The 24844-nt window shown below is 38.4% G+C and overlaps 1 protein-coding gene across 2 annotated transcripts in view; it reads left to right on the forward strand.

Annotated features, from left to right (window-relative positions):
- The window catches only part of MANBA (mannosidase beta), a 91723-nt gene that overhangs the window by 60547 nt on the left and 6332 nt on the right, over positions 1 to 24844 (forward strand). For both annotated transcript variants that reach the window (XM_036410353.2, XM_036410344.2), the window contains exons 11-14: positions 1226 to 1393; positions 7786 to 8004; positions 11490 to 11654; positions 23435 to 23579. In XM_036410353.2, coding sequence (XP_036266246.1) covers positions 1226 to 1393; positions 7786 to 8004; positions 11490 to 11654; positions 23435 to 23579 — 697 coding nt within the window. The remainder of the gene's footprint in view (positions 1 to 1225; positions 1394 to 7785; positions 8005 to 11489; positions 11655 to 23434; positions 23580 to 24844) is intronic.

Consider the following 24844-nt stretch of genomic DNA (forward strand, 5'->3'; position numbering starts at 1 on the left):
TTTAAAATGAGATATATCTCTTTAATGCATCGCTGTATCATGTGTGGATTACTTAGCATCTTGAATGGAGACCACAGTGGAAACAGCAGCTGGGACCCATCACTATGATCATCTATTACTGTGCAAGAGTATGGTACACACCACCGAGGTTCTATTGCTAAACCATGTTCCAAAAGGCTTTCTCATGACTGTTGACCCCCTTTGCTGTCCTCAAAGGTGTAATTGCCCTCTTCTATTGGGGTGCATTTTCCAGGGTGTCAGATCTTTCCCTTTGGCTGGATCTTTCCCCTTACGTAGGGCCGACCCACAGTGAGCCCAGGTCATGCAGACCTCAATTTTTTTAAATATTGTTAACTTTTTTATTGCAAATTCTTACAGTTTATTTTAATGCATAGCATACACAAAAGGATATTTTCCCCATGTCTTTTTTTTTAATCTATTGGGGTGACATTGGTTAATAAAATTGTATAGGTTTCAGGTGTACAGTTCTATAATGCGACATCTCTATATTGTATTGTGTATTCACCTCCTTAAGTCAAATCTTCCATCACCATTTATTCTTCCTATACCCTGTTCCACCTCTCCACCATACTATTGTCTGTGCCTATGAATTTTGTTTGCTTGTTTATTTGATTTCAGACCTTAATTCTGGAGCCTGGCAGGGTTTTAGACAGATTCAGTAACAGCCTTAGTTGATTTCTTAAGACATGACATTGATACTTATTTCAGGAGACATCCTCTTGATGCCCTAATCTATATTTTTTCTTTAGAATATTCCATATGTTTGTCATCTCTGGTACTCACTTACTTTGTAAAACCTTCTCTAGTTCTTACAGGTTTTGACCTTGGTGGATGGGAACCTCAATACCTCTTCCAGCCTAAGTTCTGCCTTATTTGTATCTTCACTCAAAGCTCCAACTTGTTCTTGAGTGACTAACCCTGTCATTTAATGTAACATCTCCTGCATTCTGCACTTATTAGAACCTTGTTGTGGCCTAGTCAGATAATGCTGAGCTTGATTTATTTGTCACATTTAATAAAAGAAATTATATTTTCTTCAGTTTTTGAACAGCAGAGAAGAGCAGCCTTACCTTATCAGTATTTAGAAAATTTTAAAATTTATGTGCAGAAATTCAATGGCTATAATTTTATATTTATTATAGCTCTGAATTTTTCTTTTAATGTTGAGCTTTTGAAATCTGTTTTATGTTTCCTTACATTTTAGATCAGGAGACTGAAATCTCATCCCTCCATCATCATATGGGGTGGAAATAATGAAAATGAAGCGGCGCTAATGATGAATTGGTATAGCATAGACTTCACATATCTCCCTACTTATATGAAAGATTATGTGAAACTGTATGTTGAAAACATCCGAGAGCTTGTTTTGGAAGTAAGTAAATGCTAAGGTAGAATTTGCTATTTGTGTAATATAATATATGAATATGTTGTTGTATGATCTAAGGTACAGATGTAGAGGAAAGAGCTGGTTCCCAGCTCCACTTAGGGCGGTTCTCTTGCAACACTCTTTGTTTGACAGGCATCACATACTTGTATTTACACAAATAGATATTATTGATCGATCCACACACTAATTGCATATATATTAAATTTTAATACAAATTGTCCTTTTTTTTTTTTTTTTTTTCAGGTAGAGGAAACAACCTTTTTATTTGTTTTTGAAATAGTGCCTTAATCATTTAACTTTTTAGAAACTTCAATATTTATCATGTGATTTAATAATCTGATTGTATTTACAGTTTTAATTGTAATTAGGTAGTTTAAGTATTTGCCTATATCCTGAAGCAGTTCTATACAGGATATATTTAAAAGAATACTGTATGATTATGGTACCCAAATATGCCCAGTTGATGGCACTATTCTATTTATGTGAAGAAACTTCAGTGGGATTACCTGAAAAACATAGGCTTAAATTTTTAGCTTTCCTGGTATGCTAAGTCATGTATCATGAAGAATTTTTCTATTCACAAAGTGTGGTGGTTTAAGCTTTAATTTATAGAACATTTATTTTATAGTTTTTTTAAACTCACAGTATTAGTATTATGTTTTTCATATCTGATGGATTTAAGAAATATATTTTTATACCTAATGATTTTCATTTCATAGCTTAATTATTATATTAAGTGGTCATGATTTCAAGTCCTTGCTGGGCCACTACATGTCTATGCAATGTTGGGCAAGTTACTGAATCTCCACTTTCCTATTTATAAAATTGGGTTAACAATAGGCACTAACTACTAAGAGTTACTATGTGGATTAAGTGAGTTAATGAATGGAAGGTGCATTGCACAGATTTGGGCACATAGTAGACTTTAATTCATGCTAGTCATCATTCTCAGTTTTGGTTTCTTTTACTAAGCAAGCTAGGTCTTCAGATAGTTATAGACTTTAATATCTAATATTAACACTGCATCCTTGAACTTAAATATTTATTTGAATATGGACAGGTGTAAGTGCTATATAATCATTACTGTAATTTTTGTGAAAGCACTAGGCATTTAAGGAAAAGGACCATGCTTGATCTATCCACACACTAATTGTAATCATTAGCTTCCTCTTGTACATCATACTTAAAAAATAGTCATTCCCTTGGTTTATCTTATGGTATCTCTTGGTCTGAATAAGCATTTATGGTCATGATCTTGAGAGGGGCCATTTGATAGAGTAAAAATCAGGCCTTAAGATTAACTTATACAAAAATGGAAAGAAATCATAGTGCATCATCAAGGGCAGATATTTTTAGGGAGAGACTCATTAGTGATTTTACTGAATGGCTCATCTTACCAAATTTTCAAGAATCTGGAGGAATGGGGTGGGGGGGGATCAGTCAAGCTTGATTGATTAAGGCCAATTGATTGGCCTTCTCCAATTTTACTTCAAAGCCATTATAACAGAATATTGTTTAAAATTCAAGAGTAACTACAATCTTACCATGCATTCTTATGTTTTAAATTCAACCACCACCTGCTGCGTGCCTTTTATGAGGCGTGAAGCCTCCTTCCCAATGCTGTGGGGAAACTTTTCCTCCTGGGCTTCCAGTCTGCGCTCAGGGGACACATGGGAAGAATTACAGGGTAGAGTGAAAGAAGTGCTATAAAAAATGTACTGCGAGCATGGTAGGAACTATGTGGAAGACCATCATTTATTTTTTCACTAGAGGCCAAGTGCATGAAAATTTGTTCACTTTGGGGGTGTCCCTCAGCCGAGCCTGTGCTCTCTTGCAGCCCAGGAACCTGCACGGGATATCCACCTGCTGATGTAGGCCTGCTCCCTGGGGAATCGGGCCTAAGCTGGCAGTCAGACATCTGCTGGCAGCCCGGGAACCGCATTTGGATATCCTTAGCACTGCCAAGGAGGCAGGGGAAGCTCCTGCCACCACTGCTGCACTAGCAACAGTCAGCCCAGCTTGTGGCTGAGCAGAGCTCCCCATGTGGGAGCACACTGATACCAGGGAGCTGCTCCTGCTTTGAGCACCTGCCCCCTGGTGGTCAATGCGCTTCATAGCACCAGTCGTTCCTGGTCATTCTGCCGTTAGAGTCAATTTGCATATTATCCTCTTATTAATAGGATTTTTTTAAGACCATATTTTATTTATTTATTTTTTTAAATATATTTTATTGATTTTACACAGAGAGGAATTGAGAGGGACAGAGAGTTAGAAACGTCGATGAGAGAGAAACACCGACCAGCTGCCTCTTGCACACCCCCCACTGGGGATGTGCCCTCAACCAAGGTACATGCCCTTGCCTGGAATCGAACCCTGGACTTTTCAGTCCGCAGGCCGACGCTCTATCCACTGAGCCAAACCGGTCCCGGCTAAGACCACAATTTTAAATAGAAAGATCTAGGAAGGCTTTTAAGTAAAAGATGACATTCAAAACAACCCTTAAAGGTGGAGTAGTTTGTGAGGCAAAGTATTGTTCAGTAGGTGTTTAAGGCCAACAAAACAATATGACTAGAAGTAAAAAGATCTAGGAAGCAGCAAGCAGTGCCCAGTGCTTGAAGCAAAGGATTCCTAACTTGGAAAGTTAAAGATAGAAAAGTCATCTTGGAAACAAATCTTTTTAAAAATATATTTTTATTTATTTCAGAGAGGAATGGAGAGGGAGAAAGAAAGACAAACTGAGAGAATCATTGATTGGCTGCCTCCTGCACACCCCATACAGGAGACTGAGTCTGCAGCTCAGGCATATGCCCTGAACAGTGACCTTCTGGTTCATAGGTCGATGCCCAACCACCGAGCCACACCAGTAGGGCTGGAAACAAATCTTTAAGGATTTTGAATGTTATGGAGTTGGGCTTTATTCATTAGACAATAGAAAGCTAGTGGATATTTTAAGGGAGGGACCCATTCTGGAAGGTAGCTTTACTAGCAAAGAATTAGAGAGGTGAGAGATTCGAGGTTAAGAAACCAGTTATAAAAAAACAGAAATATCAAGATATTGGGAATAATAACTGCCAGACATTGATATATTATGATTATTATATTAATTAATATTATTATTATATAGTAATAATATAAGTGGTTTATAGAATTTATTTATTTAACATTTGTAACTACCCTGGAATGTAAGTAATATAATCTTTGTTTTAGAGAGGAAGGCATTGGAGGGTTACAAAGATTAATTACTCATGGTCATATTGGATATGCACTGAGTGGCCAGATTATTATGATCTCTGAATGCATAATAATCTGGCCACTTAGTGTATATCCTATATAATAAAAGGCTACTATGCAGATTGTCCCCTCGACCAGGAGCTGGACCAGCAGGCAGGCAGCCAACCGCCCATGTTCCCTCCCCCTGGCCAGGCTGGCCAGGCTCCACCCATTCACAAATTCATGCACTGGGCCTCTAAGGTGTGTATACACACACACACACACACACACACACACACACACACACACACACAGTGGCCAGATTATGTGTTCAGAGTTCATAATAATCTGGCCACTCAGTGTAGGTAATAGAGTCCAATGGAGTGGGGCTGGAAATGAGGTGGTGGAAAAAAATATTTGAATTCAGAATAACTGAATGCAGAGTGGGGAGGAGGTAAAATAGAGAGGGGGAGAAATTGAAGATGACTTTTACTTGGGTCCCTTAATGAAGGTAGGAAGCACAAATAATTTTGTGATGAATAAATAAGGACTTCTGCTTTGAATGGTTGGATTTGAAATGTTGGCCAGACAAGCCAGGTGGAAGTGTGGAGATGGTTACTGGGAGTAGAGTGTGGAGGTGAAGTAGTTTGGGAGTGATGGGAACATTTGGTGAAAGGGAATGCCTTGGGAGAGGGAACTGACAAGGAGAGGCTTAAGAGAGAGCTCTGTCCCGGGAGAAGGAGAGGGCAGCTGGAGAAAGAAGAATCAGAGAGGTCTAAGGAGAAAGAGCAATGAATGAGCCGCAGGGTGGCAAGCACTTCAGAAACAGTGGGTGGTAATAGTCATTTATTGCACATCAGAGAGCGAAGAGTGTGGAATTTTTGCTTTGTTTCGTAAGTAGAAGTCCATGGATAGTTTTTGAAAAACCAAACTAAAACCAAGAACAATTTTAACCAAGTGGAATGATCGAGAACTTAGGGCCTGAGGAGTGAGTGGGTGTAAAGAAATCTGCTGGACTGCAGGGATCAGAGGGAATTGTTGATCAGGATGAGAGGAGTCCTTAGGCTGAGGGAATGGGGCAATAGAGAGAGATTTCTTTAAAGACTGGAGGTTAGTTGATTGGCTATAGTTTTAGAGTAAAATAAAGAGATAGCCAGAACACAGACAGAAAGGCTGGTAAAGAAAAGAAATGAGTGTTTTGTTTTTTTCTATGACAGAAGAGAAACAAAAATGGATATAACAAAAAAAGGGAAACTTAACAGAAAAACACTATTTTCTGATAATCTATTTCTCAGGGAGGCCTCAGTGACCTTCTAGAATATGTTTTGTTTTCAAAGGCCCTGTACTTTTCCTTCAAATCATTCATCAGTCTTACCCCACACTTGTTCAACATCTGGTTTCATCAATAGATTTCAATTTATTCTTTTAAGAGGTCAGCCAGATGCCTGTCCTGTTCCCTGCTGACGCTTCCATACATAGAAAGAGCTGCATGTCTGGTCCATAGCCAGTGCTCCAGAGATTTGATGTATGAATACTGGACAGCGTCACAGGCTTTCTCTATTTTTGCAGTGCTGCAAAATGCCCGCCTCTCAATCAACACTTGATACATATTTGCTAAATGAACGATTCTTCTCAGCACAATGGGAAGTGAGTTCATCTGTTGAGGTGATAATAACCAAAACCTTTTGCGTTCTCCCTGTGTGCTGGGCACTACACTATGTATCTGCAGGCTGTTGGCAGGGTTGCACTGGTTTGCATAATAAATATTTCTTACTCATTAACTCTACTACTGGCTGCCCCCGATGGACAGGCAGCCGTCCTCCTTTCTGAGACACAGGCCCTTTCCACCTTCTAGCTCTGCCATCTCCTAGGCCCTGAACCTGGGGGAAGAGGATGGGAATAAGGTGCCTTTGTCCACCGAGGTGCAGAAGCTAGGAAGCCCCTTCCTAGGGACAACTCTATATATTTTGGAAATGGGAGCATGAGTTTTGGTGGACACTTAGCTACCTCTTCCACACATAAGTTCCTTACCATTCGCAATAGTCCTATGAAGGAGGCACTGTTTTCCCCATTTTACAGATAGGCTACTGAGGCTTACGCCTATCCCAAACCAGTAATGTTAAATTTTGGTACCACCTGATTCAGTAGCCTCTATTCTTAACCACTAGACCAGTGTTTCTCAAGAGGAGGTGATTTTTGACCCCAAGGGACAGGGTACATTTGGCAATGTGTGTGTGTGTGTGTGTGTATACTATATATATATATATTTGGTGGGGTAAGGGGGCACTACTGGCATCTAGTGGGTAGAAGCCTGGAATATATATATTTGGTGGGGTAAGGGGGCACTACTGGCATCTAGTGGGTAGAAGCCTGGAATGCTACTAAACATCCTAGAATGCATAGGACACCCCAACACACACACACACACACACACACACACACACACACACACTTTATCAGGCCCCAAATGCCATTAGTGCCAAGGTTGAGATAATCTGCACTAGCCTGTATATTACCCATCATGGGAAAAGGTAAAGTTGAGGAAGACATGATAGAAAAAGATTAAGAACAGCTGCTGTGAGGAGCAAGCTAAGTGTCAATTACCAAAGGACTAGAGTCCCTCCGCATGGCTTGTGGGGATCAGGGGACGAGCCGCTCCCGCTCATCCCGGTCAGCTGAGCAGTAGCGCGCCCACTGTGGGAGCGCACTGACCACCAGGGGGCAGCCTCTGTGTTGAGCGTCTGCCTCCTGGTGGTCAGATTAGTTGCTTAGGCTTTTATACATATAGAGTAGGGGTGTCGAACTCAATCAGAGAAGGGGCCAAAATCTAAAATCCAGCCTAAATCGCGGGCCGAATGGTTTACTGAACAGTCATAAACTGTCATTGTGATGGAAACGCAGCGGAGTGCAGTGATGACAGCGCAGTGCGGGCCACATTGCAAGGCCTGGCGGGACGGATTTGGCCCGCGGGCCTTGTGTTTGACACATGTGATATAGAGAGAAAGGATTGGCAAATAGTAGAGAGGTGCCGGTGGCTGTTTAATGTGGAAGAAGGTAAGTGGTTCAATTACATTGCTATCAGCTGCTTGGCATTTCTGGGTCTTGATAGTATATTTGAAGAAGTAAATTATACCTTATCCTTTAAACCATTTTGTTTCTGAACTCAGGCAGACAAGACTCGTCCTTTTATCACATCCAGTCCTACAAATGGGATCAAATCCATTGAAGAAGGCTGGCTCTCTACTGACCCATATGACAATCATTTTGGGGATGTACATTTTTATGACTATACCAGTGATTGCTGGGATTGGAATATTTTCCCAAAAGCTCGATTTGCATCTGAATATGGATATCAGTCCTGGCCTTCATTCAGTACATTAGAAAAGGTAAGCCATCTTTGACTTCCCAGTGGTTCGGAATGATGGGGGGAGGGGGGAAGGTAGGGCATATGTTACTTGCTCAATAGTGCTTCAGAAAACAAAATGGAATCTACTTCTTATTTTAAATCACATTTTAGGAAGAAGATAACTTTTTTTTTCTTTAACCTTTGGGGAGCTAAACTCTTGTAGTCATCATTTTGGGGATAGCTTTTCTATATTGCTTTTAATTATAAAAGGGGAGCCAGTGGATGCTTAAGCCTGATTTATTATTACATATGAAAATAACCCCCACTTGCTACTTTCTGTATATCATACAACTTAAAATTTATTTTTTTTTACAGATATTCAGAACTGGAAAGTTTATCACAATATGAAAAATGAATGTGATAAATAAGTCTTTGCCTAATGTTATCCCATCAGTTCATTCACTTCTTTTTTCTCCACTTTCACTTCCCACTCTTCTTCCTCCTCCTTTTTCTTCATGTTGGTGTATTTGATTTTCAGTATGGCATTTCACTTTCTCTGTTCCTAATGATTCAGTTTCACAGATAGATTCAGTTTTAGCTTTTTCTTGTATGTGAAGCTCTTTATCTGACCTTTAATTCTGAATGATAGCTTTGCTGGGTAGAGTAATGTTGGTTGTAGGTTCTTGCTGTTCATCACTTTGAATATTTCTTGCCATCCTCACTTTTTGACCTGATGGCAGACAGTCCAGCTTCTCCCCAGAAACTGGATTTAAGAGAGATTGGGAGCTTGTCTCTCTTTGGGTTGAAGAAAGCAATGCCCACCACCAGCTGGGATCCACTGCCAGCCCATGTCACGTGCGCACCCCTGTACCTCAGTTTTTCAGCGCTTGTGCCCTGAATGCTCTTTTCTTTTTCCGTCTAGTTGTAGAACTTCCACTCAGCCAGCGTTCTGTGGTTCTGGATGATAGATGTTTTGTCTTTTAGTTGTAGTTTTGAAATTGTTGTGCATGGCAGCAGTTTAGATGTTTACTTATGCCGCCATCTTGGATCTCTCTGAAGCCTTAGTTCTTGCCACATAGCGAGAGCCCATAAAATGTAAGCTATTGTTGCTATTCATCATGGCCAGTCTGGCCATATTATTGTTTTATTTTCTTCAGATGCATCTAGATTTAAAAAACTAGAGGCTGGAACTAGACTGTACAAATTAGCATTAGATCTTGGGCAAATTATTTAACCTTTCTGTGCTTGATTTTCGCATCTGTTAAATAGGGTTATAATAGTGTCTACTCGTATGGTTGTTATGAGGATTAATGAGTTAATATTCTTAAAAGGTAATTAGAACCTTACCTAGCACTTTCTAATTCTTCCTGTTAACATTGTTATAAATTAGGGGTGTCGAACTCAATCAGAGAAGGGGCCAAAATCTAAAATCCAGCCTAAATCACAGGCCGAATGGTTTACTGAACAGTCATAAACTGTCATTGTGATGGAAACGCAGTGGAACGCAGTGATGACAGCGCGGTGCGGGCCACATTGCAAGGCCTGGCGGGACGGATTTGGCCCGCGGGCCTTGTGTTTGACACATAATATAGATGAAAGATACAAGACTTCCAAAACACAACTATCAGAAGGTGGGAAGTTTTCCACACAACAGAAGAATAGGGTTACTGATTATGGGATACATTCGGATCATTACCAATCAGAGAGAGGGTTGAGAGGCCCAGAGGTGTGTTTCAGACTTTAAAAAGGAAGAAACATTAAAAAAATAATATTATTGATATGTGCATCTCAGATGTATACAGATGACTACAATACTAATATTTCTATTTTAAATAAATAACAGGAGTTAATTCATGTTCTCTAAGTTATCTCTAAACTGTATAAAATTTGGAAAAACTTCCACATTAAATATGGCTAATGTACATTACTTATGTTTCATATAAATAAATGCCTAAAGAATAACTTTTTCCTTTTAAGGTGATTGGTCTGAGCAATGCATGATCACTGGGGATTATAAGTCATATTTTACTTAAAAGTGATTTTTAAATTGCTGTATCCTTTGTAAAATGTTTTTTATTGATTTCAGGGAAAAGAAGGGCGAGACACAAAGATAGAGACATCAGTGATGAGAGAGAACCATTGGTTAGCTGCCTCCTGCACGCATCCCATTGGGGATCAGGCCTTTGGCCTGGGCATGTGCTCTGATTGGGATTTGAGCTGTGATCTCCCTCCCCCCCCCTCCCAAATCTCTAAAAACATATCCTCATGTTAGGATTAATTTTTTAGATAAAAATACACATAACTAATGTTTATAAAAGGAATAATATTTTGATAAGACCTTCAGTGGAAATATCACATTGTAATATCCTAGGTTTGAATAAGGAAGGGTATAGGTGCGAAATCCTGGCTTTGTGATTCAATTTTGTACAAGGCTGCTCTTTCACCACTAACAAATGTGATGTAGAAAACATCTGTGATATTATTCCAGTGCATAGAGTTTATCAGAAATGTGTAGAAAAGTATTCCTAATTTCCCAATTTCTTTTTTTTCCACGTTTAATCCTATTTTATTTTATTTATTTTTTTTTGCATTTTTATTTATTTATTTTTTTAATATTAATTTTATTTTATTTTCCCCCTCCCTCCCTCCCACCCATCCCCTCCCTCCCCAGAGCTTTATGTCCATTGGTTGTACTTATATGCATGTATACAAGTCCTTCAGTTGATCTATTATCTCCCCCAGATCCTCCTCCCCTCCCCACTGAAATTTGACAATCTGCTTGTTGCTTTACTGTCTCTGTATCTATCTTTTGGTTCATCAGTTTATAATGATCTTTATTATCCACAAATGAGTGAGGTCATGTGGTGTTTCTCTTTCATTGATTGGCTTATTTCACTCAGCATGATGTTCTCCAATTCCATCCAGGTTGCTGCAAATGATGAGAATTTCTTCTTTTTTATAGCAGCATAGTATTCCATTGTGTAGATGTACCATAGTTTTTGGATCCAATCATCTGCTGACGGGCACCTAGGCTGTTTCCAAATTCTGGCTATTGTAGATTGTGCTGCTATGAACATAGGGGTGCATATATCCTTTCTGATTGGTGTTTCTAGTTTCTTGGGATATATTCCTAGGAGTGGGATTACTGGATCAAATAGGAGTTCCATTTTCAGTTTTTTGAGGAAATTCCACACTGTTCTCCACAGTGGTTGCACCAGTCTGCATTCCCACCAGCAGTGCACGAGGGTTCCTTTTTCTCCACAACCTTGCCAACACTTGTCGTTTGTTGATTTGTTGATGTTGGCCATTCTGACAGGTGTGAGATGGTACCGCATTGTTGTTTTGATTTGCATCTCTCGGATAATTAGTGACTTTGAGCATGTTTTCATGTGCCTTTTGGCCTTCCTTCTGTCTTCTTTTGAAAATATTCTATTTAGGTCCATTGCCCATTTCTTAATTGGATCATTCACCTTCCTTTTATTTAGTTGTATCTAATTTCCCAATTTCTTATTCTTTTCTCAAAAGGTTTCATCTGAAGTGGACTGGTTTTACAACAGCAACTTTTCAAGTCATCGACAGCATCATGAAAATGGTAACCATCAAATGCTTTTTCAGGCTGGACTTCATTTCAAACTCCCATTCAACACAGATCCATTACGTGAATTCAAAGATACCATTTACCTTACCCAGGTAAGGCATTCTCATCTGGAGTTCAAAAGGTTCCTGCAGTTAACATAAGAGATCATGTAAGTTTTGTAAACCTCCTGGTATATGGTGAAAATTATTTTTAATTTTTATTGATTAAGGAGTTCATCTTCTTCAAAATAGATGTTTGATGACATGTAAGACTTGAAATAGTTAATTTTTGGCATTTGTCTCTTTTGTAAGAATAGCTCAGAAAGATCAACAAAAATGTATACATTAAAATGTTTCCCATCTGGAAATGCAGACCGGTGTAGCCACTGTGGAGAACAATATGGAGTTTCCTCAAAAAACTAAAAATGAAACTCCCACTTGATTCAGTAATTCCGCTTCTAGGAATATATCCAAAGAAATTAGAAACACAAATCAGAAAGGATATAGCACCCCTATGTTCATAGCTAAGATTTGGAAACAGCCTAAGTGCCCATCAGCAGATGAGTGGATTAAAAACTGTGGTACATCTACACAATGGAATTCTATGCTGCAGTAAAAAAGGAGTTCTTACCATTTGCAACAACATGGATGGTGCTGGCAAGCATTATGCTAAGTGAAATAAGCCAGGCAGAGAAAGATAAATATCACATGATCTCATTTATTTATGGAATATAATGAACAACATAAACTGATGAACAAAGACAGATCCAAAGACAGAAGCATCGATTAGAATGTCATACCTCAGGGAAGGTAGAGGAGTGTGGGGGTAAGGAGAAGAGTTCAACCAAAGGACTTGTATGCATGCACATAAGCCTAACCGATGGACACAGACACCAGGGGAGCAATTGGGGAATAAGAACATATATGTAATACCTTAATTAATAAGGAAATTTAAAAAAATGTTTCCCAGCTCAAGATTACTATTGAATATAATGTTCGAGTAATTAAAACAGTAGCATTTCCCAAGGATAAAATGGGACATAATTGAGTCAAGAAACAGACTCATGTACAATACAGTCACCTGACTTAAGGACACGACACCATTGCAATCTTGAGGGAAGGGATAGTCTTATCCGTGAGCAGTGCTATAGATGGTGGGTATCGTTAGGGGAAAATAAATGAACTGTGACACACTAGACAAAAGGTAATTTGATCAGTGAATAAAGATTCCACTGTGAAAAGTAGTGGAATAAGGCTTTTCTAAGTTAGGAGAAAACATAAGAGAATATTTCATTATCTTGGCATAGGAAAAGATTTCTTAAACAGGACACAAAAACTGTAATTGTGAAAGAAAATAATGATAAATTAGACTTTATTAACATGGACATTTGTATATCAATAGCACCATTAAGATAGATATATACCTGATAAAAGATTTGTATATTATACAATAAAGAACTTCTAAAAGCAATAAGAAAAAGACTGATAACCTATAAAGAAATGGACAAAAGCTTCAAATAGGCACTTCATCAAAGAAGATATCCAAATGGACAGAAAGTATAGGAAAGTCGGCTCAATTCCATTCTTAATCAAGAAAATGCAAATTAAAGCCATGCCGGGATACCTCTTCTCACGGTAATTTTAGCACAAGGGCTGAAATTAAAAAGATTGACACTACCAACTGTTGGTGAGGAGGTAGGACAGCTGAAACTTTTTTTTTTGAAACTTGTAGACATTGTTAGTAGGAGTGGAAATTTGTTTAACCACTTTGGGAAATGTTATGGCAATTTCTACCCAAGCTGAACATTTGCTTACTCTTTGATTCAGCATTTCTAGTTCTAGCTATGTACTCTAGAAAAATGAGTGCATATGTCTGTCAACAGACATCTAAAATAAATGTTCATAGCAACTTTATTCATAATAACCCCAATCTGGAAACAACCTAAATATTCTTTCACAAAAGAATTTATAAGCAAATGATGGTATATTTATACAGCAAATATTCTACAGCAAAAACAACAACAACAAACAAACAATGAACTACCGATATTAGCATCAACTTGGATGAATCTCATAGGTATTATGTTGAGCAAAAGAAACACTGAAGTTTCAATATAGACAAAATGAATTAAGATGATAGAGCAAATTAGTGATACCCACTCTTGTGGAAGGGATGGTACATTACAAATAGAAAAGGGTACAAAGAAACTGTCGTGAGTGCTAAAACTGTTATAATTTGATCTGGGTGCCGGCTACATGGTGTGTATGTTAAAAGTCACTGAGTTGTACACTTACAATCTGTGTAAGTTATATATTGCATCTTCCTGGACTTTTTCTAAAACAGCTCTATTGAAATATAATTGGCAGATTATAAACATCACTCATGTTAAGTGTACAATGAAGTGATTTTTACTATATTTATTAAGTCTTGTAACTGTTTTAGGTTCCAATTTTGGAACATTTCTTACATATCAAAAGGATTTCTTGTCCTATTTGCACTCACTCTCCTTTCTCCCCTTCATCCCCAGGCAAATGTGAATCTGCTTTCTGTCTCTACAGGTTTTACCTTTTACAATATTCCATGTAACTGGTATCATATAAGACGTGATCTTTTTGCATTTGGCTTTTTTTTTTTTTACTAACTATAATGTTTTTGAAGTTCTTCCATGATAACCGTGTATATCTATACCTCTTTCCTCCTTCTTGCTAAATGGTATTCTCTTGAATGAATATGCCATCTTTATTCACCTACTCATCAGTTGAGGGACATTTGGATTATTATTAACTTTTGACTGTTATGATAATACTGCTATGAATACTTGCATACAGATCTTTGTGCATGTATTTTAATTTCTCTAAGATGGAAATATATGAGTGAAATTTCTGAGTTATGTAGGAGACTTATACTTAACTTTTTACAAAATGATTGAACTGAATTTTGGATAATAATTTCATTTGAATGTTTCCATTTTACTTTTTTTATTGGCTAAGATTTCATGAAACTATGAACTATCTAAAATTATATTAAAACCACTGCTTAGTTATTTGCTGTTTTACCTTTTCAAGTTCTAAGAAAAAACTTAAGAGCCTAACCCTCGTCATATGAGTTGATATGAAATAGATCACAAATTTTTTGTCAAACATGATCATGTTTACATTTTGCATCTTAGCACCAAAAATGTACTAATTTTTATCTAAACTCATGCTCATCCTTATCAGTTTTTTCCCGTATGAAAATGCAAAGCCTTAGATAGAAGCTGAAGCAGATAACTGTAAGCCAAAAGAATTCCATTTGTTAAAAGGCAAAAAACTGGTTAAGAGAATTTCCAAGTTTCAATAATAATCTTATCAGTTAGGGAAGTTTTGCCATTGTGATGTGTAATTTATGAAATTACCTCATAGAACACAAGTGCAAAGATAAGGTTGATATCTGACCCTTTGAAAGTGTTACATTTCATTTAAAAATATATATATTTTATTGATTTTTTACAGAGAGGAAGGGAGAGGGATAGAGAGCTAGAAACATCGATGAGAGAAAAACATCGACCAGCTGCCTCCTGCACACCCCCTACTGGGGATGTGCCCGCAACCAAGGTAAATGCCCTTGACCGGAATCGAACCTGGGACCCCCCAGTTCGCAGACCGACGTTCTATCCACTGAGCAAGCCGGTTTTGACTACATTTCATTTTTATTAGCTTTTTGTAACCAATATTTTATAAAAATCTTCTAATTTTAATATATGAAACAAGATTATCTCTGTGTGTGTGTGAACCTTTTCAGCTGTTGTTTTTCATGTTGGCTTTCCTCCTCCCAGCTGTTCATCTTATGACTGATATTTTATTCTGTTTCCTCAAAACCATATTCAGAGAACTGACAGGAATAATTCTTTCTGAACTCTTTAGCATTTGAGGTAGTTAGGAACTGGTGGGCAAGTATACTTCTATGTTGCTGGTTTTTGTTGGTGATGGTTTTGTCTGACAGTTGAGCACTAATGTTTCATCAGCCTTTGGCTCACAACTGGACCTGTCTTTGTTGGTTCCACTTTGGGACTTTCTGCTTTATTAGATGGGTTTGAAGATGAAAAAAAAAATGCAAAGTAGGATTTTTTGTTTCTTAGTGTTGGATTTTCTTGACTGAAAGACAGACAGGAAAGGTTGGGGTAAAAAGTGTTTTCCTGCCTTGCTACCTTGATTTTAGAACAGCCATCTTTAACTGTGTACTAAACCCTTCTGTGGTCCATTCTCTTTGTTTTCATTGCTCCTCTTATCCTTTCCCTCACAGACCGCCATACTGTTCTGAAGAACAGGGTGCTGGCCTGTGTGCCACTTTTTCAAAACATTCTATTAAGCATTATTTTCCATAACTTTCTTTTATTTAAAATTTTAAAAATTGATTTCAAAGAGTAAGAGAGACATAGAAACATAAATGACAAGAAAGAATCATGGACCAGCTGCCTCCTGCATGCCCCTCACTGGGGATAGAGCCCAAAACCCAGGCATATGCCCTGATCAGTAATCGAACCTGGGACCCTTCAGTCTGCAGATCAACACTTTATCCACTGAGCCAAACCAGCTAGAGCTATTTTTCGCAATTTTCAAAAATAATCTTAGCTGAGGAAGCTGTGTAGTAAATTTCTTCATATTTACTAGTAGATGCTTCCCTATGTTCTCTTTATCTTATAAGTTGTACAGGTATCCCGGGAGGCTCTTACCTCTTTAATTCTTCTAAAATTCCAAACGAATCTTTCCTCACCTTTCATTCTTCTACCACATGTGGTATTGTATTCCGCATAACCTACGTACCCAGGCACACCCGCGTCAGCTGTGTCACACAGACCTCACTGCTTAGCTGAGGACTGATTAGCTACCCGACACATCTAATCTAATTGTTAAGTGGCTTCCTCTGCAGCTTGGACTCTTACTAGGCTCTTAGCGAGGAAGCGGGGCTACTGACAGTCTTTCCTAACCCCTTAGCTTAAATCTCCTCTAGTGATTTTATTTATTCTTTCACATACTTATTGAGTGTGTAAAGAGGGCTAGATGCTTGGAGATGTCTTGGAGAGATTCATATTCTTTAGGGGCCCATTTTATCCTCCCATGATTCAGGTAACTTGATCACAAGAACAAAAGGCAGGCTGTGCCTCAGTGGAACCAGTGTTGATGACAGTTGCTACCCGGGAATAGTTATTTGTTTGGTAAACATCACTGAGACATGACGGAAGATCCAAGCCACACTGAGCTTTTAAGAAGGGGATAGGGTGGATGGAGAGGAATGAAGGTGAGATTACTAACATAGCCTATGACATACTAGTATATTATATTTATATGCATCATGTACTGGTAATTTAGCAGGTAGGCAGATGATCAACATTCTTTGAGTGTCTACTAAATGCCTGGCCCCAGGCGATGAGGTGCTTTGTATATGCCTTCTCATGTAATTCTAACATCTCCAGACATCTGTGTTACTAATTCCATTTATTATGGGAGAAAACAGAGGCTCAGAAAGACTGAGTATTTTGTCCAAATTCTCAGGGCAATAAATGGAGCAGGTTTCTACTTTTAAAATTATATCCCGTCACAATTTAGATAAGAGGAATTCTATAACTACTGAGGTGTTTGTTTGAATTAAAACATCTATTTTCAGCAGGTAAGTAGAGCAGACATCAGAAATTTGGTACATTAAGAAAAGGTCTTATTGGAATAATAGAGAAAATAAACAAAACCAAAAGTTAGTTCTTTGAAAAAAGATCAGCAAAATAAAAAATCTTTATCCAAATTGGCCAAGGAAAAAAAAGAGAAGGCCCAAATTATTGGGTGATACGACTGATTGTCGTGCAGTTGTTTATAGTATCCCTTTTTTGCCCTTTTTAGTTCTGTTAGGTCAATAGTAATGCTTCATTTTTCATTCCTGCTTTAGTAATTTGAGTCTTCTCTCTCCCCCGCCCCCCCCGTCTCTCTCTCTCTCTCTCTCTCTCTCTCTCTCTCTCTCTCTCCCCCCCCCCCCCCCCCCCCCTTTGGCAGGTCTGGCTAAAGATTTTTTATTTTGCTGATCTTTTCAAAGTACTCACTTTTGGTTTTGTTTATTTTCTCTATTATTACAATAAGCCCTTATCTTAATGTACCAAATTTCTGATGTCTGTTCTACTTACCTGCTGAAAATATCAATAGATGTTTTAATTCAAACACCTCAGTAGTTATAGAATTCCTCTTATCCAAATTGTGACGGGATATAATTTTAAAAGTAGAAACCTGCTCCATTTATTGCCCTGAGAATTTGGACAAAATACTTAGTCTTTCTGAGCTTCTGTGGTCTTGCACAATAAATGGAATTAGTAACACAGATGTCTGGAGATGTTAGAATTACATGAGAAGGCATATACAAAATACCTCATTGCCTGGGGCCAGGCATTTAGTAGACACTCAAAGAATGCTGATCATCTGCCTGACTGCTAAATTACCAGAATATGATGCATATAAATGTAATATACTTGTATGTATCAATTTTTTGGCAAACTGCAGCTCTGTTGACTAATGAGTTTGCTGACCACTGACCTAGATGAAATGGATAAATTACTAGACACAATCTATGAAATCTGACTCAAGAAGAAATAGAATATCTGAAAAAAAATCTATAACTAAGGAAATTGAGTCAGCAATAAAAATAAAAATGTCCTTTTACAAAGATAGCTTCACTAGTGAATTCTAAAGAACATAAGAATTAACACCAATTCTTCACAAACTCTTCTAAAAAATAGAAGAGAGGAAACTACCTCCTAGTTTATTTTTAAGCCATAATAACTCTGGCATCGAACTAGACAAAGACATATCAAGAAAAGCAAACTATAGATAAATATTCCTTATGAATATAGACAGAAAAAATTTTCAACAAAATACTAGCAATCCAAATCTAGAAGCATATAAAAATTTATGTACCATAATCAATTGTGATTCGCCCCAGGAATGCAACAATGGCTCATTATATGAAAGTCAAATGCCTATTAATAGAATAAAGCAAAACAAAAAACAAAAAACAAAAACAAAACCCCCTCCAAAAAACAAAAAACAAAAAAAACAAAAAAACCCCACCAAAAACCCATATAATCATTTCAATAGATGAAGAAAAATTACTTAATAAATCCAGCACAATAATGAAAAAGACACCCCAATTAAAATTGGGTAAGAGATTTGAATAGGTATTTCTCCAAAGAACATGACCAGTAAGTACATGAAAAGGTGCTCATTACCATTAGTTACTAAGGAAATGCAAATCAAAACCACAGTGAGGTACATAGATAGCGAGGTATCTAGAATTAAAAAAGGAAAGTAAAAATACAAGTATAGATGGAGATTTATTATAGCTATTGACTCACATGGTTATGGAGGCTAAGAAGTGCTACAATCTGCCATGTACAAGATGGGAAACCAGGATAGCCAGTGATGTAATTCAGTTCGAGTCTGAAGACCTGAGATCTGAGAGGCCATTGGTGCAAGTCCTGGAATTTGAAGACCTGAGAACCAGGAGCTCCAGCGTCTGGGGCAAGAGAAGTTGGATGCCCCAATTTAACAAGAGAGAGAGAATTCACCCTTTCTCTGTCTATTTGGGCCCTCAACTGATTGGATGATGCCCATTGACATTGGTGAGAATGAATCTTCTTTACTCAATCTACAAAATCACCAGAAACATCCTCACAGACACACTCAGAAATAATGTTTTACCAGCGATTTGGGCATTTTTTAATTCAGTTACATTTACCATCACAGTAAGGAAGTTAACCATCACAGTAAGGATATGGAGAAATTGGACCCTATATGTTGCTGGTGGGAATGTAAAATGGTACTACTGTTGTGGAAAAGTTTTCAAAGAGTTAAATATTAGATTATCATAGGACTCAGAAATTTTACTCTTAAGTATATATATAAGAAAATGGAAAACATGTGTTGACACAAAAGCTTCTACATAAATGTTCATAGCATTGTTCATAATAGTAAAAAAGCTAAAACAGTCCGAACATGTATCAACTGATAATGGATAAGAACACAATGAAATGTTATTCAGCAATAAAAAGGAATAAAATACTGATACCTACACCATGGATGAACCTTGAAAACATGGTAAATGAAGGAAGCCAGTCACAAAAGGCCACATATTGTATTATCTCACTTTATAAAATGTTCAGAATAGGCAAACCCATAGAAACAAAGTGGATTAGTATTTCCAGAAGCAAAGAAGAGGGAAGAAAGAGGAGTGACTGTTAGCCAGTATATTGTTTGTTTCTGGGGTGATGAAAATCTACTGAAATTAGGTAATGCACAACCAGCAACTATACTGAGGCCAAGACATGGAAACTACCAGTGTCCCTTAACAGATCATTGGATAAAGAAGATGTAGTAGATAGAAGTAATGGCATACTACTCAGCCATAAGAAAAGATGAAATACTTCTGTTTGCTATAGCATGGATAGATCTTGAGACTATCATGCTAAGTGAAACAAGTCAGACAGAAAAAGTCAGGAACCATATGATTTTACTCACATGTGGGGTATAAAACTGAAAGCAAAAAATGAACAATAGTTGAATGCAGATATCAGTGGGAGCAGGTAGTAAAGGGTAAAGGTGGTCAAACATATGGTGAAGGGAGATTTGACTTTGGGTAGCACACACACAATACACTGTACAGATAATGTGTATTGTACACTTGAAACATATATAATTTTATTAACTAATGTCACTCCAATAAATTTAATGTATTGTGTGAATTATATCTTAGTTTAGGACAATGCTTTCTTGGAAGATTCTTATTGTCAAGATAACTTTAAGTGATTATATAAAGGATATAAATCACATCTGTCAGGAGAACTTAGCCACATGGCTACTCCTAGTTCCAAGGGTTGGAGTATGATTCTGGAACATGCAGTTGACCTACAAATCTGCTACTCAGAGGGAAGGGGAGGATGGGCTTTTGAAGACAGCTGGTAACCTCCATCACAGAGCAGAGCTGGAACTGGAACCTTAGGTCTCGGTGTCCTGGCCCAGTTTCTTTTTACCATACCATCTGTTTCTCAGGAGACCGACTTCATAAGTGTAATCAGGCAAGCTGCTGAATATAGGCCTATTTTTGAAACTAAAATAAGATTTGTCTGCTAACACTGGGACTGAGTAACCTTGGGAATGGCTAAGCATTTATCTTTAAATATGTAAAGATTGCCCTCTTTAGGAAAGCGTGCATGAGTGTACAATTTTAAAGGGCAAGAGTCAGTTCCAGAGAGCCCAAAGATTTAGGATTATACAGTTTCCCTTAGAAGAGTAGTGGGAAGTGGCCTGGTGCATTTTTTTTAAACAAACATGTCATTCATTAGTCCTGACAGGCACCCCTTGGTTTGGATAAACCCAGGTCTATGTTATCTGTCTGTTAAGTGTACTGCACCATGTAGAGCCCGAAGTACTCAAGGGTCTTGATTTCTCCTCTTCACACGAAGTTACAGTATGATAGGTTACCAGTTAGAGTTTGCAAGGGTTAGAAGCTCTGCTTGCATTACATTTTTTTAAATTTAAAAATTTAAAGGATTATTCATATTTACCTATTAAATTACAAAAGGTAAATCACAGCGAGGAACTTGGGAACAGAAATAAATAATTATTGCAGGGAGTTCTGAAAATTGGAAACATCTGAAAACTCAAATGTTTATAGGCAGGTAATTTTGAATGAATGAGAGTATAATTATTGGGAATCGTGGTAAAACAGATTGTAGAGGCCCTGCCTTAAGACATTAAACAATGACAACATCAACAACAAGAAACATGAAACACCTGCATGTGGGCCAATTAAGACCCATGTGGGCTAGGTTGAGCCTGGAGGCCACCAGTTTATGGCAACTTCTTGACTGGATCATAATATAGCAATATGGAACAAAGAGTTTAAAATTTGTCATGTTATCAAAAGAGGCAATGCAGGAAGTGAAGAAATTAATTGGGACTTAAAATGTTCTTTGCTTTTTTACTTAAAGAAAAAAAACTGGCCTAATATTTGGAGAATAATTCAAATTATGATATAACTACATAACTGTTTAAAGTACAGAACTATATAGAAAGTGCCAGCACATGGAAATATACCTATGTGAAAATTAAGTGAGGGCAGAATGTAAAATTATAAATGTAAATGAGTTATATGTTAACAAAGATGGGGAAAATGTGGAGCGATGTAAATAATTTGATGGCCATCAGATTTCTTTTTTCTGAAAAGAAGCTTAAGTTAACCATGAAGAAAAAGACAATCCAGGCCATCTCTATGAAGAACATCAGTAAAATATCTAGTTGTCCTTTGGATTTGATCTAACTAAATTGGAGTATGACTGTTTCAATAGGTTATAGCTTTGTTCTATAAAAAAAAAAAAGTGGTCATTTTTACCTGAAAGAAATAACTTGACTACTTTCTCTGTTATACACTGATATTTTGTTTTTACCTCAGAATTCTGTTTTGCTTTTTTCTTCTTCACTCTGCTTGATAAATATGGATCCAAGGAAAGTGATGCCAGTCCCAAACTTCTTGAGTGAACCCCTCCTTGAATGCCATTCAAGAGGAGCCAAGTCCCTGGGGGTGATGTCAGGTGTTCTATGTTCTTTGGCTTCAGAAATGGCCCAGACTTTGCTTCAGGTTCTGAGGTTTCCAGAATGTGGCTGCCACCCAGAGTGGAGTGTCCGTGGTGGTTGCCATTCGATGCTTGTGCTTGGCCAGCAGCTCCTGAAATGTCTGGGGGTGACTGGGACCCCGCTCCTCCTGCTGTTACTCATCGGTATGATGAGGGCCTCCTCAGTCTTCCTCTTGTGCTCCCTTCTCACACAGCCCATAAAGCAGTGGCTTTTATATATATAGATCGAATGGCCACGATTTCTTCTTGGTTTATCCTTCTGGAATTTTGTGACTCTGCCTCATGTAAGTCATCACTTCATCTTTGACTTCTTCCCTAGCCAGCCTACTTCTATCTAAAGGCTCTACCTTTATGTAGTTTTCTCAGCTTTATAAGAAGGCATCTGGGCTTAGTCTTCTAGTGACCGGATATGCAAACCTTCTTTCTTCCTCTAAGACCATCCTTTCCTCTGACTGAGGAATCCTGCAGCCCTGACCATCTCTCCAGGTTCCCTTTAGTGACTTCTCCTAATGAACTTCCATTTATGAGTCTTTCCGAACTGCAACTCCGAGCTGCGAGCATGTGACACCCACAGTCTCAGCATCAATAAAAGAGATTGATTTTTCAATGATAATGACAGTCATTAAGGGTCCTGCATGAATTGGCTATTGCCTCTTAAACAACAACTAAACTCACTTATCTCATTGCTGCAGTTTACCATCTCTCCTGCCATGATGAAGGAATTGCGTTCTTTCTCAAGAAATTTTACGTTCTCAAAAGTCATGATATAAAAACAACTGCTTGACTAGAAAAAAAGGGGATAGAGATTGGTCAGGATCAGATTCAAAATAAAAGTATTTTTCCTACAGAATGTTTTCTAATAAAGCTTTGAAAAAACAGCTCTGCAAATATTAATAAAGCCATCACTGCAAAAACCTTAGTGTTTCACTACATATAGCATTTGCTCTGGAATAAATCTTTATTTCCCATCGTTGCCTACACCACCATTAGCAAAGAGCCTTCACACCGTCCTGCCTCTTTGATTACCCAGTTGTTATAATGAGTCAAACACCAAACCTCCCCAAACCAACCAGCTTTTACAGACAACAGCTTCTCTGATGCTAAGGGGGTAGTTCCAGATCTAGTATAATAATGATATAAGTAATGCTAATCAAATTCTCTGATTTATTCCATTTGCTTTAAGGATGAACAATTTGTAATTTTCTCAGACCAAACAGTCACACCTGTTTTCATGTTGACCCGACTCAGGTGATGCAGGCCCAGTGTGTCAAAACACAAACTGAGTTCTACCGCCGCAGTCGCAGCGAGATAGTGGGCGGTGAAGGGCACACGATGGGGGCGCTGTATTGGCAGCTGAATGACATCTGGCAGGCTCCTTCCTGGGCCTCTCTAGGTAAGTGTTTCAGCATGCAGTGTGGTGTGTGTGTGTGAGAGAGAGAGAGGGAGAGAGAGAGAGAGAGAGAGAGAGAGAGAGAGAGAGAGAGAGAGAGAGAGAGAGAGAGAGAGAGAGAGAGAAATCCCTGTGGGGAGAGGTGCTGAGAAAACCCAGAGGCTGAGGTGAGGTGATTCTCCAGCAGCTGGTTCATGAACTGTCCCTGCTGCCCCCCCCCCCCCCCCCCCCCCCGAGTTTTTCCAGGAGCCTGAGAGGCAGCCTCACTATGAGTTCTGTGCTGTGCAATTTCACAAATGCTGGCTAACGAGGTGGGCAGATTCATGCATGGAGATCTGTTACGTGTCATAATTAGTGCTTAGATTTGAATTTAAGAGGATGTTCCAAGGCAAAGGGGCATTTACTTATGCATCTCTTCTTCCGTTTGGGAGACTTCAACCGCGTGGAAGGTTGGCCCCACTAAGTGTTAGGAGGTCCCTTTGCTTGCCTCCCGTTTAAGACCGCGAAGGCATCTTTATTCTGCCCTATTATCTCTTGAAAGGGGAGGTAGCAGAGTCAGAAGTCAAGTAGGAAGGGTTCTCAACTGAAGCTGTCCAACTGGCAATAGGTGAGATGACTGGCATGGCCCTTGCAATATGAACTTATTCTACGTTGGTACATGAAGAACCATCCAGAAGTAATGAGGAATCTTTGGCCTTCCCCAGAGGTGGTTTGAAGCAAAGTTCAGTTAATACCAACAAAAGTTTTGGGTAAAAAATGAAGCAAAGCCATGAAGTAAAAAGGCCATGTTGATGGGTAAGACTCTTAAACCAGCTGTGGATACAAGTCTAAAATCCATTCACCACAGGCTTTGATTAGTGCAAGGTCACCTCTTGAAAGGAACTGGAGTTTTGATCAAATTCAAATTGATCAAAATGTGGCTAACTCTTTATCAATTCCAACCAGACAAAAGGGTATTGGATGAGAATCACAGGTAGAGCACTGGGGGAATAACCCTTACCACAGGATGAAGAGATACTGTTTAGAGACAGTTGGGCAGTATTTGCTTATTTACTAGAGGCCCAATCTCGTGAGGAGGCACCCCACCTCCCACCCCCTGCCTCCCAGCAAGGAAATGCCCCGCCTCCTCGGACAGCCACCCTCTCATGCCTTGCTGTGCATGCAGCCTCCTGTTGATTGGTCTTTACAGTGATGACCATTAGCATATTAGCTCTTTATTATATATTGTAGGATAGAGGAAGGGAGAGGGAGAGAGAGAGAAACATCTA

The sequence above is a fragment of the Pipistrellus kuhlii genome, unplaced genomic scaffold, assembly GCF_014108245.1.
Source record: "Pipistrellus kuhlii isolate mPipKuh1 unplaced genomic scaffold, mPipKuh1.p scaffold_m20_p_1, whole genome shotgun sequence".
Classification (NCBI taxonomy): Eukaryota; Metazoa; Chordata; class Mammalia; order Chiroptera; family Vespertilionidae; genus Pipistrellus; species Pipistrellus kuhlii.